The sequence below is a fragment of the Anas acuta genome, chromosome 11 (assembly GCF_963932015.1).
Source record: "Anas acuta chromosome 11, bAnaAcu1.1, whole genome shotgun sequence".
Taxonomy (NCBI): Eukaryota; Metazoa; Chordata; class Aves; order Anseriformes; family Anatidae; genus Anas; species Anas acuta.
Window position 1 is genome coordinate 10,205,788 of NC_088989.1, and position 16,594 is coordinate 10,222,381.

General features: G+C 42.3%; 1 protein-coding gene and 1 long non-coding RNA gene across 13 annotated transcripts in view; one reads left to right on the forward strand and one right to left on the reverse strand.

Annotated features, from left to right (window-relative positions):
- The window catches only part of SLC6A6 (solute carrier family 6 member 6), a 57,213-nt gene that overhangs the window by 34,578 nt on the left and 6,041 nt on the right, over positions 1-16,594 (reverse strand). For 4 of the 12 annotated variants that reach the window (XR_011100172.1, XM_068694251.1, XM_068694249.1 and 1 more), the window contains exons 3-4: positions 15,757-15,822; positions 11,348-11,404 (exon numbers count right to left, since the gene is read on the reverse strand). The exons of 4 other annotated variants lie outside the window; for them this stretch is intronic. Coding sequence is in view for 6 of the 8 variants with exons in the window: in XM_068694249.1 (XP_068550350.1) it covers positions 11,348-11,404; positions 15,757-15,822 (123 nt within the window). In the remaining 2 variants the exon portion in view is untranslated. Of the gene's footprint in view, positions 1-11,347; positions 11,405-15,025; positions 15,142-15,756; positions 15,823-16,594 lie in introns of those variants that run through there. 4 more of the 12 variants (XM_068694252.1, XM_068694250.1, XM_068694254.1 and 1 more) reach the window with 2 other exon arrangements.
- LOC137862318 (uncharacterized) lies at positions 8,387-11,404 on the forward strand. The gene is made up of 3 exons (XR_011100180.1): positions 8,387-8,534; positions 8,638-9,035; positions 11,288-11,404. It is a non-coding gene; the product is annotated as an uncharacterized lncRNA (long non-coding RNA).

A 16,594-nucleotide genomic window follows, 5' to 3' on the forward strand; every position in this document is an offset into this window, starting at 1 on the left:
CTGCAGGAAGTTTTTAATCCAAACATGATTCTGAGATAGATATGCATCACTGTACCCGTAAATCTTTCCATCCACCATGGAAAGATTCAGAAGGCTAACATTTTGGCAAACCACAGAAGCTTGATATTCGCCCTCCTGATATACTCGTGGTCTTTGCAAAGGAGTTACTGCGACAGCAGTTGCTATCGGGCCATGATCTAAAAAGGAACTTTAATCTTCCCAGTGCTAATCATTATGACTTTCTACTTTTTTTTTTTTTTTTAAAAAAAAAAAAAAGGGCCACTGCTGGCTGCACAGAGGTGTTACAGGCAACTGCAATACCTCCTAGTCAACAGCAGAGAGAGCTCACAGAAGGAGAAAATTAATCTGAGGGTGGTGGGTCCCCATCACCCACTGTAGGGGTGTGGGGCAGGACAACTTATTCCTCTGAAACATCTCCTACTGCCTGCTGTTACGAGATGTGGTATGAGACCAACTAGTGCAGTGACTGAATGAAAGCGGTAAGGGCAGCTCTGCAAGAGCCTTTAGGTACCTACCTGCTTTGGGGAATTAACCCACAACAGCTAACTTGTGCTTCTAGTATTGTGCATGGAGACATACCAGGTGCCTCTGGGAGGGATTTGCAACAGCTTCATCCTCCCTGGGACACTGGCATCTCACTACATGCCCCAGAAAGGTACCACCCTGTATCATCCATCCATTTTCTCCCACAGCCATCGATTGTGGGAGAAAAAAAAAAAAGTAAAAAAGAAAAGTGTAAGTACTTCTCTTTATAGAGGTGCCTACAAGGTGACTGACATCCTGCTCCCAACGCAATGTCAACCTGGCATGGGGAAGGCCTGATTTCACTTTCTTTTGCTATTTGTGCTGCTCAAATCCTTATCTTTCATCTTGCAGGAGAATGTCATAACCATCAGGCAACAGGCTATTCTGGGCTCAGGAATGGAGGGCATTCGGACGGTCTCTCATGGAAGTTGTTCTTCACAGGGGTTACCGAAATGCTCATCAGCAGGGGAAGGAAGGGTGCAAAAGAGGGCACAACTCACATCTACTGCTTTGGGCACTCTCTGGTTTTTCATTTATTTGGTGAACTGCTGGGACAGCCATACACTTGCTTATCAGGGCACAGAGATACATACATACATTTATAGAACCCTGCAGGATTAAGGTTTGAAAGAGGAACTTAACTGCTCCCCATGGGGACTGCTACTGGAAATACCCCAAAACAGAGCACTGGGTATGTGGAGAACCTATATGTCAAAAAAAACAAGGGGAACTACAGACATTAGCTGCCTCCAAGATGAAAACCTGCTCCAGGACTGCAATATTTGCAGTCTACTTTTATCCTGCAATACAGAGCTGTTCATTTATTTTTTGCTGGCTCTAATCTTTTCCACTGCAGATTGACTTTGACCCAGGTGTCACTCAGTGCTACCCAGAATGTGCAGTTTTTCACATTCTGTGTACCCTAATTCTCCCTGGGACAAGCCAATCACCCCATGGTTTGTCCTAATTACCTGCACACCACGTGTGAGATGGTGCCTCCCCAGACACCTACTTTGTAACTGCGTGGGACTGCATTTTAAAAAGGGATTTCTAATTTGTCTTAAGACACCCCAAATTAATGGATATGCTTGAAAACCTGATTACTGCATGTAAATTTTGTTCCAACCTTAGCTGGCATGCAAAGACAGAAAGTGATCCCTCTCTTAGCATGCAAATGGCACATCCTCAAGCCCACGATTGCTTTTGGGGTCAGTGCTTCACCCGATGAGTGCCAGGAGACAGACCACTACGATTTTGTTGCAAGTCACCAGCTCTAGATAGTGGGCCACAGTACAGTAGCGATCTAACACCTGCACAAAATTAGCAACAGCCCAGCTTTGCTGTGTATCTCCGATCTAGTCTTGCTAAACCCCTGATTGTGTTTCGAGGGCCGGCAGCTGTGGCTGGCAGGCACGTACCGTCGACCAGTACCATAGGAATTGACGCTAAGCGGCCACCTGGGACTGCAGTCCCAGCCCATGTCACGTTCAAGGGATGTCGGATTTATCCCCCTTTGCTGCCAACCATTGGTGTCCACCCAGACATTCCCAATTACAGGAACTGTCTACAAAGGCTGCAAGGGTGGGGGGTACGGGCGATTCTCCTTGGCAAAGAAAAGCCAAGAAAATCAAGTTTGTTTAGTGAAAGGCATTGTCTTTTTTCCTTAATGGGGTTGGAGTTTCATTTCCTTTAGTTATGTCCCACTGGGTGAGGTTAAAATGGCTCTTAAGGGAAATAGTCTGACAGAGATGCTGAAACAATATGTTGTCACCGCCCAGGTCAGAACCAGAGAATAATAGGTTATTTTTACTGTATCACTTAGTGGGGATGGTATCCGAGATCTAAGTCCATCTGATTCCCCCAAGGAAATATATTGTAAGAAAATGCTCTTACAACCACATAGTCCAAAAGGAGCGATTCAAGTCTGGGGCGCATGTCTGCCTCCCAGAGACACACAGCTGCCTCCAGGAGACACGGCTGCCTGGGAGAGTACCCGCTCCAGGAAGCTTCGGATGGCCCCAGGAAGCTCTGGATTCATCTGATGAACTTAATATGGATAAATAAAAAGCAGCAGTCAACCCTGCCCTTTGCTGCATGCTACTAGGCTGAGTGCAGCTGAACAGCTTCAGCCTGACCCAAAAGCAAGGGGAGAAAGGGTCCGGATTGAGCCAGGCCCAGAATCTGCTCTCATTTACCCTGGTACAAACCCTATTTAACTGAGGATGAAGTTATGGATTGTCAAAATGATGCTGCTAAAATGTGGAAAAATACAACAAAGGAGCCAGCGTGGTCTCATTGCATGCCTCAAGCACCTGCTTGTGATACAAGGGCTCCTCTCCTTCTGCAGGAGAACCACGTGTCTGTCCTGTGTGCCTGGCACACGAATTTCCTCACGCAGAGCACCCCCTGTGACAACCCAAACTGCTGCCCTCTATGACATTCCCTGGTGGTGAGCTGAAAATACCAAAAGATTAGCCATAAGCAGAGAGGTTTCGCAGCTAACCCGGCTTGGGTCATCTCCTGTGACACAACTATCATATCTTTGCACGTACAGCCTGCACCTCAGATAACCTATACCCTTTAAAAAACACTGGCATTGAAATGTAATCCTTCATAACATGCAAAAACTGAGGGGTAGGGGAAAGGGGAGGCACTGGGCAGAGGCCTGAGATGATGAGATGCAGATGGGGGAAGGCCACCAGTGCGGACATTTGTGCAGACTGACATAACTCACATTACTGCTGAACCGCTGACTTTTTTTTTGATAGACAACCCATGGATTACACATCTGAAAATACACTGTTCAATTTCTGCTCTGGAATTACAGTTATGATCCACTCCAGGCTTCGTATAGCCAGAGACAGGAGACCAACGTAGGGTAACACCTTCCAGGAGGAGCCCCAGGGACAAATTCATCGCAGATGTTACCTCACTCAATGTTACCTCACTCAATAATCTTTAAAAATCAAGTCTTAAAAAAGTGGTTTTCCAAACTCTGATGGATACACAGAAATCAAAGTCTGCCTGTACACACAGATAGACATATGTAAATATTTGTGCATGCTAAAATGCATGTCCTGTCTCATATCTGAAGATCATAAACCGCAGAAAATGAGCTACTTCTTTTTTGGTCACTACATGTAAACTTTGAATAGGGATTGGATATACTGAATTTGTGACTAGAATCGTAATTGAATGTTTATTGTATACCTTCTTCCTCCATTACAAAACTAAAAGCAAAGTACATACTCAGAGTGTCTCCGGCCTTCATGGGAATTCTGCCTGAGGAATGACTGCACATCTGTACTGCTGATTTTCTGGACTATTCTTGTACCATGATGTGCACACACACTGCTTTTGCTTTCAAGGATCCTTTTCTACTAAGTTCAGCCTGTGCATAAGACTCTGTATCTTGAGCTCCTCAGTGCTTTCTCCTTGGCACAAAATCGCAATGGCTTTTGAAGGACATCTGTTTATTACATTGCAATTAATTTTTCTAACCCTGCTTAAGCTCACTACCTTTTTAAAAATTATAATTTCTTTTATTTTTCTGCCATTTTTTTCTTTCATATCTTGCAAAACAAAATCAACCTCCCTTTAAAATAGAGATTTTCTAGATCTGTGGGTTGGTGCCTTTTTTCTTCTCTTTTCTTTGAGTTTCATATTCATATTCATGACTATTTCAAAATCAGCTACACTGATCGCTGGATCAGAGGAATTGTTTTTTGAAAAAGCAGCTTCAACTCTCACTGAAATCTATGGAAAAGCTGGTATTGATTTCAACAGTAGTAGGATCAGGTCCCAAATAAAACTGCATTTATTATATTTGGCTCATTTCCTAGGATTACTTGGAACTTTGAAAGCTGTAATTCTTTATGTTGACAACTTTCCCTCCCTCAAGGAGCAGTGCGGTTAAGCCAATCAATACATGATTAAAATAAACAGCCCCTTGATCAAACTTATGCCTTTAGTGCAAGTCTTTCTGATCTGCAGAAGAAAAACCCCTTATGTTTGGCAGCCCTTGAGGCCACACCAGTATCCAAAGAGCACCTGACTTCCTTAATTGTCCTTAACTCATATCTCAGTTCCTTCTGCTTCATCGAACAAAATATCTAAGTCTTCTGAAAAAAAATATCCCTTCTTTTATGGCATATTCTAACTCTCTTCTTAACAATGCCTGAACTCCATCTAACCATATTCTCTTTGTCTTTAATGGATCCCTCTGTTTTTTCCCTGGGTGTGTGTATTTATTTAAATATCTATCCATTCTTCTTCTCAGTCCTTTCTTCTTTCTTTGTCCTTTCGTCTTTCTCAGTTTTCTCTCCAACTTCTGCCATCTCCCTTCACACCATTTTTTAACCTTCTAAAATTGACTGGAAAATCCACTGCAGAAAACATTCTTGGAGGAAAATGCACTCCTTCATAAAGCTACAGTCTATTCTGAAAGGAAAGCCCAGGGCTTAATGCAATTTCTTTTTCATCAGTTGTGGTCTGGACAAAAGGTATCTTTTTTTCCCACATATTTTTTTTCTCTGTGGTGTTTCCACTCAGGTTCTTCACATGCCTCGAGTAGGTACCATGTTACAGCTCTGAACTGTTATGAAATCCTGAATCTTTGCTCAGATTTCAGCAGCAGAAAATTTGCAGTCATGTAATACTCTAGATGCTCATTTTGTTATACTCGTTCATCTGAAAAAATAAAACAGCTACAGCCAGCCCAGGAGATGTGCCCAATGGGAGGAAATTAAAAACTCCCCTCCTGTTGTGTGGGGTGGAAAGGAGAATGATGATCCACTGTAGTCACACTTCAGTGGGAACAAGATCCTGTTCCTAAACAGTAGGGCTGAGGTGGAGGTGATGCTTCCCAGCCCCAGAGTGATGGAAAACAGAGCCCGATTCTCCAGGGAGAGGTCCCAGGTCAGCCCTGGCCTCCGCAGAGGTCAGCAAAGAAGAGCAAGGGACGCAGCGAGGCAAACTGGATTACGCTGGTCAGAGTTGCACCCTACCAAAATTTTTCAGTGGGCAGTGTCTCCTGTATCCTTGTGAGAAACCAAGTGTCCTGCACCAGAAAACTGCTGTCCTCCTGCTCTGTCCTCCCCTCACAGACAAAAGCCCAAGGGCAACTCTTGCAAAAAGGACCACAGAGAAAGGGTTGGCGGAGGGAGAAAGAACGAATGGAGTGCTCATCCCTGGTACACGGTACTGGTAATTATGTGTGGGAGAACATCCAGTTACCACTTGGTTTTGTTCACATGAAGCCAACTGCTGACCTAATTTAATGCCTCCGGGTGCCAGCTAACAGCCTCCTGACTGTCAATAGGCTGCAAAGAAGCACCAGCTCCCTGCTGCTTTCCCTGCGTACTCTCTCTGCTTTACCAGCTCTCCTGTTGTCAAAGTGAAAAAACATTAATTCACTGCATGATACCACCTCTCGAAGCCTTCATCTTTAAGAAAGGGCTCTTAGCAAAATGCAGGAGTGTATTCAAGTGGTGGGGCAAAGTGATAGATTTCCAAATGAGGGCATTGTCAAAGGTGACTCAATGAGCTGTGCACATCCTCACCTTTTCAACCAGCTTGCATCTTGCAGTTACCTAACTTTTGACTAAAGGAACAAGCATTCTTGTATCTTATTTTTGATTCTAAAGGTCTGCTGCTCAGTGGACTGCAATTCTCAAGTCTCAGTGTCAATTAAACCAGTTCTACTGTCCCTAATGAACCACATCAGAAACTATGAAAAGACATCTCTCATCCTGCTATAAAAAAAAAAAAGACAAAAATCTTAAGGCTCACAAAGCTTATGAACTTGAATAGTCAGTGTTGTGTGCTGCGCCTATTGAATTTTTTGCATGTGGTTAATAATGTGTTGATTCTATGTGACACATCTGCAAGATACTTACAGTGCATGTTAATGTCTGAGAGCCTTCTCTGTGCTATCGTAACAGAGCCGTGCCTCAGTGCATGGTAGAGAAACAATAAAGTAGCCATTCAATGAAGCAAATGAGATATTAATTGTATGAATTAATTGTTTCAAAGTGTTTTTTTCTTTTTTTTTTCCCCTTGGGAATAAATCATTCCAGCCTCACCTGTTCTTTTTTTCTTTCTTTTTTTTTTTTTTTCTTATTACTATATTTAGTCCTAAATTTACTGGGTATACCAATGCTAGTGCTCAGTGATTTGTCTTAAGCAATCTTCTGAAGATTGCTGCGCTTTTCCAGTATATTTTCTAAATAGGAAGAAAACAGACATATATACAGGAGTACATACTTTTGGAAAAACAAGCCAAGTTTTCCATACCCACTAAAGGCTTTGATCTGCTTTGTATCCAGGCTGTTGCCATATCTGCCTAGGTCACGTCAATACAAAGACAGAGCTACTTTTTATTGTTTCTGTCCATTCATCTCAATTTAAACAAAAACCAAGGGCAGAACTCTATCCCACCTGTGGCAGCTGTTAAAACAGGTCATACAGCACCTTGTTCTCACAAATCTAGGTGTCAGTACCATCGGTGGGGGAGAATAATCCTCCTTCTTTTTTGCTCCTGTACCCGTCTGCACAATACCTGGTTTTTCAGATTTTTGACAGAGCACATTAAAGAAAGGAAGAGCTGTGTGCAACACAGCGCCGTGGGTGGAAAATGGCGGGCCGGCTTGTAGCAGGAACACAGCCATTACCCACACGCGATCCACGGTGCTAGGCCCACCACAGGCCTGTAAAGCCTGACAAGGTTACAAAGCCCTGAGGACAGGTCCACGAGCTATAAAACTTTATGATAAGAGTGAGCTACTTTTGATTTCAGTCTCGATTTCTGTGCTGGCAGCAATTATCAGCAAAAATACGAGACAGTGACAAAAAAAGGCTGAAGACTTTGACGCAGGCTGAGGGGGAGCTGCAGTACTCAGGTGGATGTGGTGCCCAACCTGAGCACCACTGCACACAGACATCAGCTGTGAGAGATTTCCTAAGCACACCAAGGTTTAATTCATTGTTGTTGTTTTTCTTCTCTTCAAGGAAAAAAAAAATGGAACAGAAACTTTAAGCACATGAAGTTTCACACAGGAAATGAATCTGAAACTACTGATACAGCAGACCTAACAGAGGGGGGGGGGGGATTTCTGTGGAGGATATGCTAAAAGCAGAAGTGACAAAGCTGATGAACGAGCTCAGAGAGTGAACAAAAATTTGCAAAACAGGTCCGTGAACTGGTGACTTTCACAAAAAAAAAAAAAAAAAAAAAAAAAAAAAAGCTGTGTAGACATTGTGGTGTTTATTTGTTTTTGTGCAGCTGGTGCCAGGTGCTTGCTTGCAAGGCTGGATGCTGGCTTTTTTTTTTTGTGGAATCCCAGAACAGCCTTGGCACAGGCTCCAGCCACAGCTCTGTCCCCTGAAGGCAGCTGGCAGCCCCCACACCATGGCTGTGCTCATGGAAGGCACGTCAGGAGGGAGATCAATAGCTTCTACAGGCCTCTCCATGGGCATGATTTCATGAAAAATCACAAATTCTTGATCATTCCCCATCTGTTTTGATGGTCCCAGTTTGAAGTAAGAATTTTGTATTGATCACTGAATGCTTGGAAACATCCCACGATTCGGGCCGAATTCTAATCTGAGGTGTACTTTCAGCTCTGCTTAGCCACAGATGCCCTTTGACATCAGTACAGAGAGCTGCAATTGTTTTTATGTCAAGAGATATGAAAGCCAGACAGCACCAGAACAAATGCTCCACTTCTCTAAGGAAAGGAACATATAAACCACTTCTGCATACCATGGGCTGCAAAGTGCCGAGCCCACACCAAGCACAAACAACATCCTGATCCCACACGCTACTTGGACAAAAGCCCCACTGAATTCACACTGGCATTGCTGCCCGTGCAGGGAATTTCGTAAGAGCAAGGCTGACTCTAGTATAAAATGAATATCTGCAGTCCTACCTTCACACCAGTGTCACTCCCATGGGCTACAGGCACTTGCTTTTCTGCTGGCTTTTGCAGGTAAGCATCCCCAAATACAGCATGACATTATATGAACATCATGAGCGCTTTTCTCTCTTTCTTATCTTTTCAAACAAATACCAGCTGATGGCTTTCATTGCAGGTTGCTTTTATAGTCCTAACCTGACTACTGTAAACTTACCCTACTCCTGTTTACCAGTTCAGACACAGTTCATAAAGCCGAACCATCGAGGATGAATACTTTCTTAGTGCAATTTCATGTAGGTGAAAATGCTTACAACTAGATACGAATGTGGCATGTTAACCTTTAATATCCAAAGCTGTTTTCAACACGACTACAATTGTTTTTCATTACTTTTTTTTTTTTTTCATGCGCAAAAGAGCTATAAATAGACAGGTGCAAAACTGTTTGCAGTTCCAGCATAAATGATGGGTACGTGACGAACAGCTGAGAGAGCCATAAAAACACTCCATATGTAAGCTGATGATAGAAAGCAAGAGAACTTCCTTCAGTTTACCTGTCTAGATTTTTGTAACCAGGTAAGAGCTATGTGAAATTCTGATAGTTTTGTAGAAGCAGAAATGCAAGTGATTCACTCACATGTATCACTTTATATTCCTCATGTGAGCATCATCCTGTCTATTGAGTCGGACTTGCAATCTGTAGTTTGTATTTACTGTAGCAAGAGTGGAAGAGAAAGAATCCCGAACCCCACTGAGTAATTAACAGTATCTTACGCTACTATAGTCCCTCTACATGGCACAACACCTTTTTCACATTTGAAGGAGCAACCTGCTACATCAGTTAAAGGAGGATCTGTACAGGGAGAGAGAATTGATGTAGTCACAAAGGAGGGAAGGCAGCAATAACTAGAAAAAGTATATGAAAGCAAGTCTGTCCTGTTAAATCTTGCTTTTCAAATCCTGCCTTGCATAACAAGGGACAAAAAATTCTTTTGATTGCCTGTATTCAGACTTTTTTTCCATCCACTAAGGTAACCTTATTTGTCAGCTTCATTTTTGACAAAGCCTGAGGGGAAATAAGTTGTTTGCATAAGCAACATACTTATTGATTATAAAGATACAGAGAAATTCAAATTGTGTGGGTGAATTATATGGAAAGAGCAACCCCATAAAACTATTGCCGTATTTCTTTTTCCTAGCAATTGGAGGTCTCTTACATTTTTTATGTAGGAAGCAGATCAGTATTGAAAATTCCCTAGAACAGATATGGTGAATCTCAGCATGCTTTTGCTTTCTTTAAGCACCATTAAAATAAAGTTATTCTGACAAAAGGCTTTTTTTTGCTTGCATATGGACCAGCACATGAGAATTTGCTGTCCTGTAGAGCTCACAGACGCCCCTCTGCACATCCCCAGCTCTTTGGCAGACAGCTGCAGGGCTGGGAAGGCGTTCAGCTGAGAAGCAGATGCTTTGTGCAGCATTAAGACCCTCACGTGGCTCCAGCCACACGAGGAGAGCAGCACGTAACGGCACAGCGAGGCCAGTTGGTGACTCGCTAAATCCTAAATACCCCAGAGCTCTCTTCAAGACTGCTTGAGGCTGCGCTGCTATAGAAAGAGATTTGTAGCGGAAAGGGAAAAAAAGATGATCTCTACTTTTAAAATATCTATCATCCTGATATAATTATGTATGAAACTCTTTAACTGGTAACTTCAATTGGCACCTAATGAAGATTTAAAGAGATCTCAAGTGCAATTCCTGAAGGTGGTGATAAAAATTCTAACTAAATGCAGAGATACACAAATTTCACGTACTCCTCTCGTCTGAGGTTACCATTTACAATTTGATTTTGATCCTCCATGAGTAAAACTTCTGTAACTTCATTGACCTTCATGAGGTCACTCCTGCTCTATGCTGAGATGAATGACAGTGGACTCCAACAGGGAGCAAGGAGTTAATGATACCACATTGCCTTTGCTGAATCAGAACAGGAACTGGGCATTAAACAGAACCATAAAATAATTTAGGTTGAAGGGACTTCTGTAGTGCAGCCTCTTGCTCAAAGCAGGGCCAACATCAAAATCAGACTGGTTTGCTGATGGCCTTGTTTGGACAAGCTCTGAAATCTCCAAGAGTGGAGACTGTACAGTCTCTGAGCAACCTGTCCCAGTGCTTCACTCCTCTCAGGGTGAACTTTTTTTCCCCTTATAACCAGTCCGAATTACCCTATCAGACAAAGAAAGAAGATGAGGATTTAAGGGGAGAAGAGGATTAACGCAAAGTGAAAAGACAATACTGAATGGAAAGCTCAGTCTTCTTATACTGATACTGCATATATACAAGTAGCTGGAAAGAAACAGATGCAGAAGGTGTGTGCAGTGAGTGACAAGTGGGTAAGCTCCTGGTTAAGTAAAAAATAAGCAACAAACTCTGGTGTCAGCATATCAGACAACACTGATTTTATTGTCAGAGTAAAAACATATTCCTTAAAGAAAACCAAACAAAAAAAAACTAATGAATGTTACGATGCATGCCAAGCAATTATTGCTTTCCACAATGTGTCCTGTGACTCACTGTGCCACTGGCGTGTGGTGCTCATTCAGGGTATATCACTCACACATTTGCAATGGCTCTAAAGAGCTACTAGTTACTTGGGCTGTAGTTAATTTGGGGATTTGGGAGGTGGGTGTGGGGGAAGAGGGTAATTTCCCTATGGCAAGGCAATAAAAGTCATGCTTATTATTGTATTATTATTACTTTCAAAATATAAAATAATGATTTTAGCAGCAGGCCAAGTACCATTAATCCTGAAGTCTCTTTTATTCTAGGAAAATCAATTCAGACAACCTCTGGCATGCAAATGCACATAAATAACTGGTAAATACTACCTGTGGTCTTCTGGGTCCAAATTTGCCTGATTCCAAGAGCAATCAATTCCTTTTTGGCTGCAAAGGATAGGAGGGCACTCAATACCTTGCAGAAGGCACTCAGCACCTGGCAAAAATCAAGCTTTCCACTTGCCAGCACCCCATGAAAGAGCAAACCCAGAAGTGTGTATGACAGAAATGGTTCTCTTCCCTAACATGGGAAGGCAACCTCCTAGATGGACACAAAGGCAGTTCTCTTTAAGGTGTTGAATGCTCTCCCTGCCTGAGAAAGCTGTGTTTCCTATGCTTACTCCGCTTAAAAGGCAGCTTCAAGTTTCTTACTAAGGGAGGAAACAAAACTAACAAAGCATCTGTCTTTCAGTGAGTCTGCCCAAAAGCAGGAGTAGACTGGAAATCCAAGAAAGTTTTTACCATTAATGAGCCATCAGAGATGCTTAAAAGCAGGGTCTGTGCAGCAGCAGAAGAAAACTGTGTGCAGGAAAATTCTTCTTCCTTTATCAAGGCCACTCAAATGAGCCTGGGCTACAGCACGACCTGTGATTACCACAGAAAGAATATGGCTTCAGAGTGCTAATGCAGTTTCCCTTCACACTGAGAAAATTTAATGGAGGAAACAATCCTATATAGACAAGTTCTGTGTAACACTTGTATACACTTGTACAGTCCACTAAGACGGTGCTATTCATTAGCAAGAGTGGAGCAGTAAGACCAGCAGCAGGCCACTGGGATTTTGCCTACGCAGGGCCTCAGATCTACAGCAGCAGTGCCACAGGTTTCAAGGTCAGCAGGACCGATCCCTGAACAAGGTGTCTGGCTCTGACCCTGTTTACACAAGGATACAGCAATAGCAATGCCGCTGGACTCAACAAAGCTGCGCTGGAGTAAATCAGTGGGGAATTAGATCCTGAATTTGTATGTCTTTGCAGCTAATTTGACAGGCAGTATTAAACAACATTAACATCTCAAAATGTGACTTGGAAGGAATAACATAAACAAACATCTCAACCTACAGCTCTACTGCTCCCTGATCCCCGAGGAGGCAATTATTCCCTCAGTGATGTTCTGTACGGCCCAAAATACAATGATTGCCAGTACAAATATTGTGTTCCTGCTTTTTTTTGTTTTATAAAATGTAATTTTGGACCGTCTGGCCTGGGGTGTTTTCTTCAGTGCTTAACTCAAGAGGTTCCAAACAGTGACTGGGGAATACAGCCATGACCTTAGCATGACTGGTGATGGTGAACAGTGGCTTGCTCTGCCTATTTCTTCACCTTGAACCTCCTGAACTGCTTAATTGTGGGGAAGACAGCTGAAACGGTGTCTGAGCAGTCTGCCAGAAACTGAACTGTGCCCTTTTATTGTTATTCTGTAGATTCCTTGCTACTGCTCAGAAAATATTCTCTCTCTCTTCATAAATATTTTTATTTGCATGTTTGTTTGCATCTAGCTTACCTACCTTCCTCTAGGAATGTACTTGAGGAAGTGCTAAAGTACATAGAAAGTATGTAGAGCTCAGACTATTTTCCAATCAAAAGTCTTATTCATCTAGGCAGAAATGTCAATGTCTTCATTTCACCCAAGGAGATAAAAACAGCATTTAGGTAATAACCACCTTCTCCTCGACGCAAATTCCCTCCCTCCAGAGAAGGAAATGCTGCTTTTGGCCAGATCCCATACAGCAGTTCTTTTGTTGGTTAATTCATGACAGTGTTAGCAAGATTTTCATTATAGGCTATTATTTGTAGCTGCTGTTTTCATGAAGCAGCTGTAATAAACAAGTGAGATTTATGTTCCTTTTTAAATTGCTTAAAATAATTAGGGTTGTTAAATTTAGACTCTGAAAGAACCTACTGATTTCTCTATTTTTTTCATAGATACAGAAGCTACAAAGCGATCTACTGCTATCAGTCAGGCTTGGGACAGAATTGCGTGCACTCCATACACCATCCAGAGCACATCCAAAATGTGTTTTAGATGAGGAAACATTTTAATGTTTCTCCAGCCTACGTTCAGAAAGGATTTCTTTTAGATCCTATTCTGCTCTATGCAGGTGCAGATAACCTCACTCTGGATCACTCTGGTAAGCTGAATGGAAAGTAGGACCAGAACTGAGACTCTGGCGCAGACCAGAGTTTTGCAGCTGACCTCCCAGCTTGATGATTGATAACTGCACCCAACTGTTATAAAAGCCCTGACCCATTTTGGGCATTCAAATATCAAACTTAGAGCTTGTGGTTTCCTCTCATCTCTGTATCGTTTACTTTTTCCACTCGTCCTCTCTCAACTACAACTTGCTGTGTTGACAGTCCAGAAGTTTATTTAAAATAAATGAACATGATGCCCTTCCCAACCCAATCTGGGCATTTCACAGCTACTGCTGAATCTCAGAGCCTGATCCAACCTCCTTCATGTCAGCACTAAAAAAATATATTCTAAAACTCTCACGGTTGTTTTGTTTTGTTTTGTTTTTCTTTTTCTTTTTTTTTCTTTTTTTTTGGTTGGTTGCTTTTGTAATCGACTGTATAGTTTTTTTCTTTGTGTAGATACCACCATCTCAGCAGTCAAGGTTTCCTCAGTGCAGAAAGAGACAAGATGAAAATACCAGGGTCCAGGACAGAATTTAGCTCTAATGGTTCTACAAGGGGGACAGATGTTCATGTGACTACAGCCTTCGAGGAGGTAAGGAACACATTATCTGTAATGTGGGATAGACCAGATTGTACCATGCATAGAAGGAATACAGCAACAATATACTAACTACATAACAAGAAAAGGCAAAACATGAAGAAAAGGAGAGAGCTAAGCCTGTCAGTTTTAACATTACAATTATAAATAGAGGAAAGAAAACTAGGGGAAAGTATGCAAACAATGATGGAAGTGGGAAAGGAGTTTGGAGTAATATATAGAAAACAAATGTAATAGGTGTCAAAATACAAAATTTTAAGTACTTCTTTGCTCTATATATGATAAAACAGCAACAACTTCTCTGTAAATGAAAAAATTCCAGGGCATTAAAATCATGTAGGCGTACTATCTTAAATCAGTCCTACATAATATCAGTAAGTGGCATGCAATGGGATGGGGATTTCCTGCTAAGAAGTATAAAGCCCTACATCTCAGGAGAGAAGTGACGTTGCCTGAGAACAGCAGGCTGCAAAGCTGTGAACCCAAGAAAGACCTAAAGGTGACTGCAGGTAAGACTAGCCACATAATTCAGTTTCTATGTGTTATGCTTCTGAGTGATGCAGGAAAGGGTAAAAAGCTAAGATATTTCTGGATGTGTACATATGAAGGGATGATATGGAAATCTAAAGCATAATGCTATGTCAAAACAACCACCGTGTGAGCTGTTCAGGTCTTCAGAGATTACTAAGAAGATAGAAAAATAAAGGAAATACAAATAAGGACAATAAAAATGATCTAAGGAGAGAGTAAGAGAGATAAATTAATATAGTCTATAAATAAGAAAACTCCTGGGCTGAGATCCAGCTATAAATACCTCTAAGGTAGTATGTGTAGAGGCAGGTAATTAATCTAGCTCAAAAGATAGTAGGACAAGGAGTATTGCATAAATTTAGGGGTGGAAAAATTCAAGATGTATAGTAAGAAAAAGTTATTTGAAGAGACACATCTGCTCAACTGTGCAGACTCTGCAGGTGGTAGCCAAGGCACACTTACTGAATGCATCCAAGAACTGGCTGAATAAGTGGCTCTGGAAATGATGCAGTCACAGCCTTCTATAGTCCAAAGAGATCACCACAGACACACTTACTGATCTGTTAGTCTCTTTCTTTATGGGTAATCTGAAAGACTGCTTATCTATTTAAAAGAAAACAAAAACAAAACACCAACACCACAAAATAAAACAAGAACAAAAGCGAGTCTATAGATCCATGCAGTGACAATAGACCTGCAGCAGAGCTCAGAACTGGGGATGGGCAGCACAGGTAACAGCAAACCTCTAAAACTCTCTCCTGGCCATTCAGCCGTGTATGCAGCGTCATGCTGCTGGGCAGGACAGTGTCAGCAGGGCAAAAACTGCTGACCCAACTGGCAGAATATTCTGAGTATCTCAACACCGAGGTCAAAGGCTGAACCAGGAACTACCTCTTCTGATACTCATGGCCCTTTGGTAAGAGATCCTGCACGGAAGTTGCTGCATAAATTACATACTTTGCTTCATGATTAGCTGGAAACCAACACTAGCAGCATATATCAATTCTCAGGAGCTCTAAAATGCACTTGTATTAAGAAATTAAAATTAAAAAAAAGCAAATAAACGAACAAAAAAAAACATTTGCAACAAGCCTTAGAATGTTCATTGACAAACGGGTATACACATGTGAGGAATATAAAACCCAAGTACGATATACCCCCCCTTAAAAATAACCCATCCCAACTGCACTCACCAATCGGGACTTCTGTCCCCTCCTCAATGTAGATGGGCAGTGGTGATTCCTCCATAGGATGAGGCACTGATGGAAAGTAATGAATTGTGGTAGTATTTGTCGCAAAGTGACTACAATAAGATGGTCCCTCTCTTATCATTAAACTACATAAGGCTGGTTATTGTCACAAAGAGTCCTTTCTCACAGCGGCCACCTCCTGTCACAGTGCCCAGTCCAATGTGCAGGCCCAGGGGGTTAATCCCCACCGAGCGTTTGCCACCTCAGCGGGCAGAGGCCAGGGTGCCTGTCCTGATGCCTCAGGATCCTGCTGCCTCACAACAGCCTCGCTAGCCCCGTCCCTGGAGCTTAACTCTTGGAAACCCACACAGTTGAAGAAGCCAAAGGGAGCCAATGCATAGACAGGCACGAGTAGAGTTATCGAGTCAAAGTTGTCATATTTCATGCACAGAACCAGAAGAGGGAGGCTCTGATGCTTAAAGCTCGCCGTTAGCTGTTGAAAAGCCACAGCAGGTGATGGAAGGCTGCACCGCAAATGGCCTATGAACCACAAACCTTTCATTATTTATTCATTTTGGAGCACATATATCAGACTTAGGAGGCTCCTGATTATTTGCTTGTGATAGTGAAATCTCCAGAGAAAACTCTTCAGACCTGTGCTGCACTGGGCTGCACGCTTATTCTGTGGTTTCCAGACACCATACAGTCACTTCTGTAGGGTTCATCTGTTTGGGTTCTTCTCTATTTGGGAGCTTCTTCTTTTAAAGGTGATTTTTTTCCCCCTCACTGTTTCCCATTTAAAATCTCTGGGAAGCACATTTTGAATTTCCCATACTGGAAT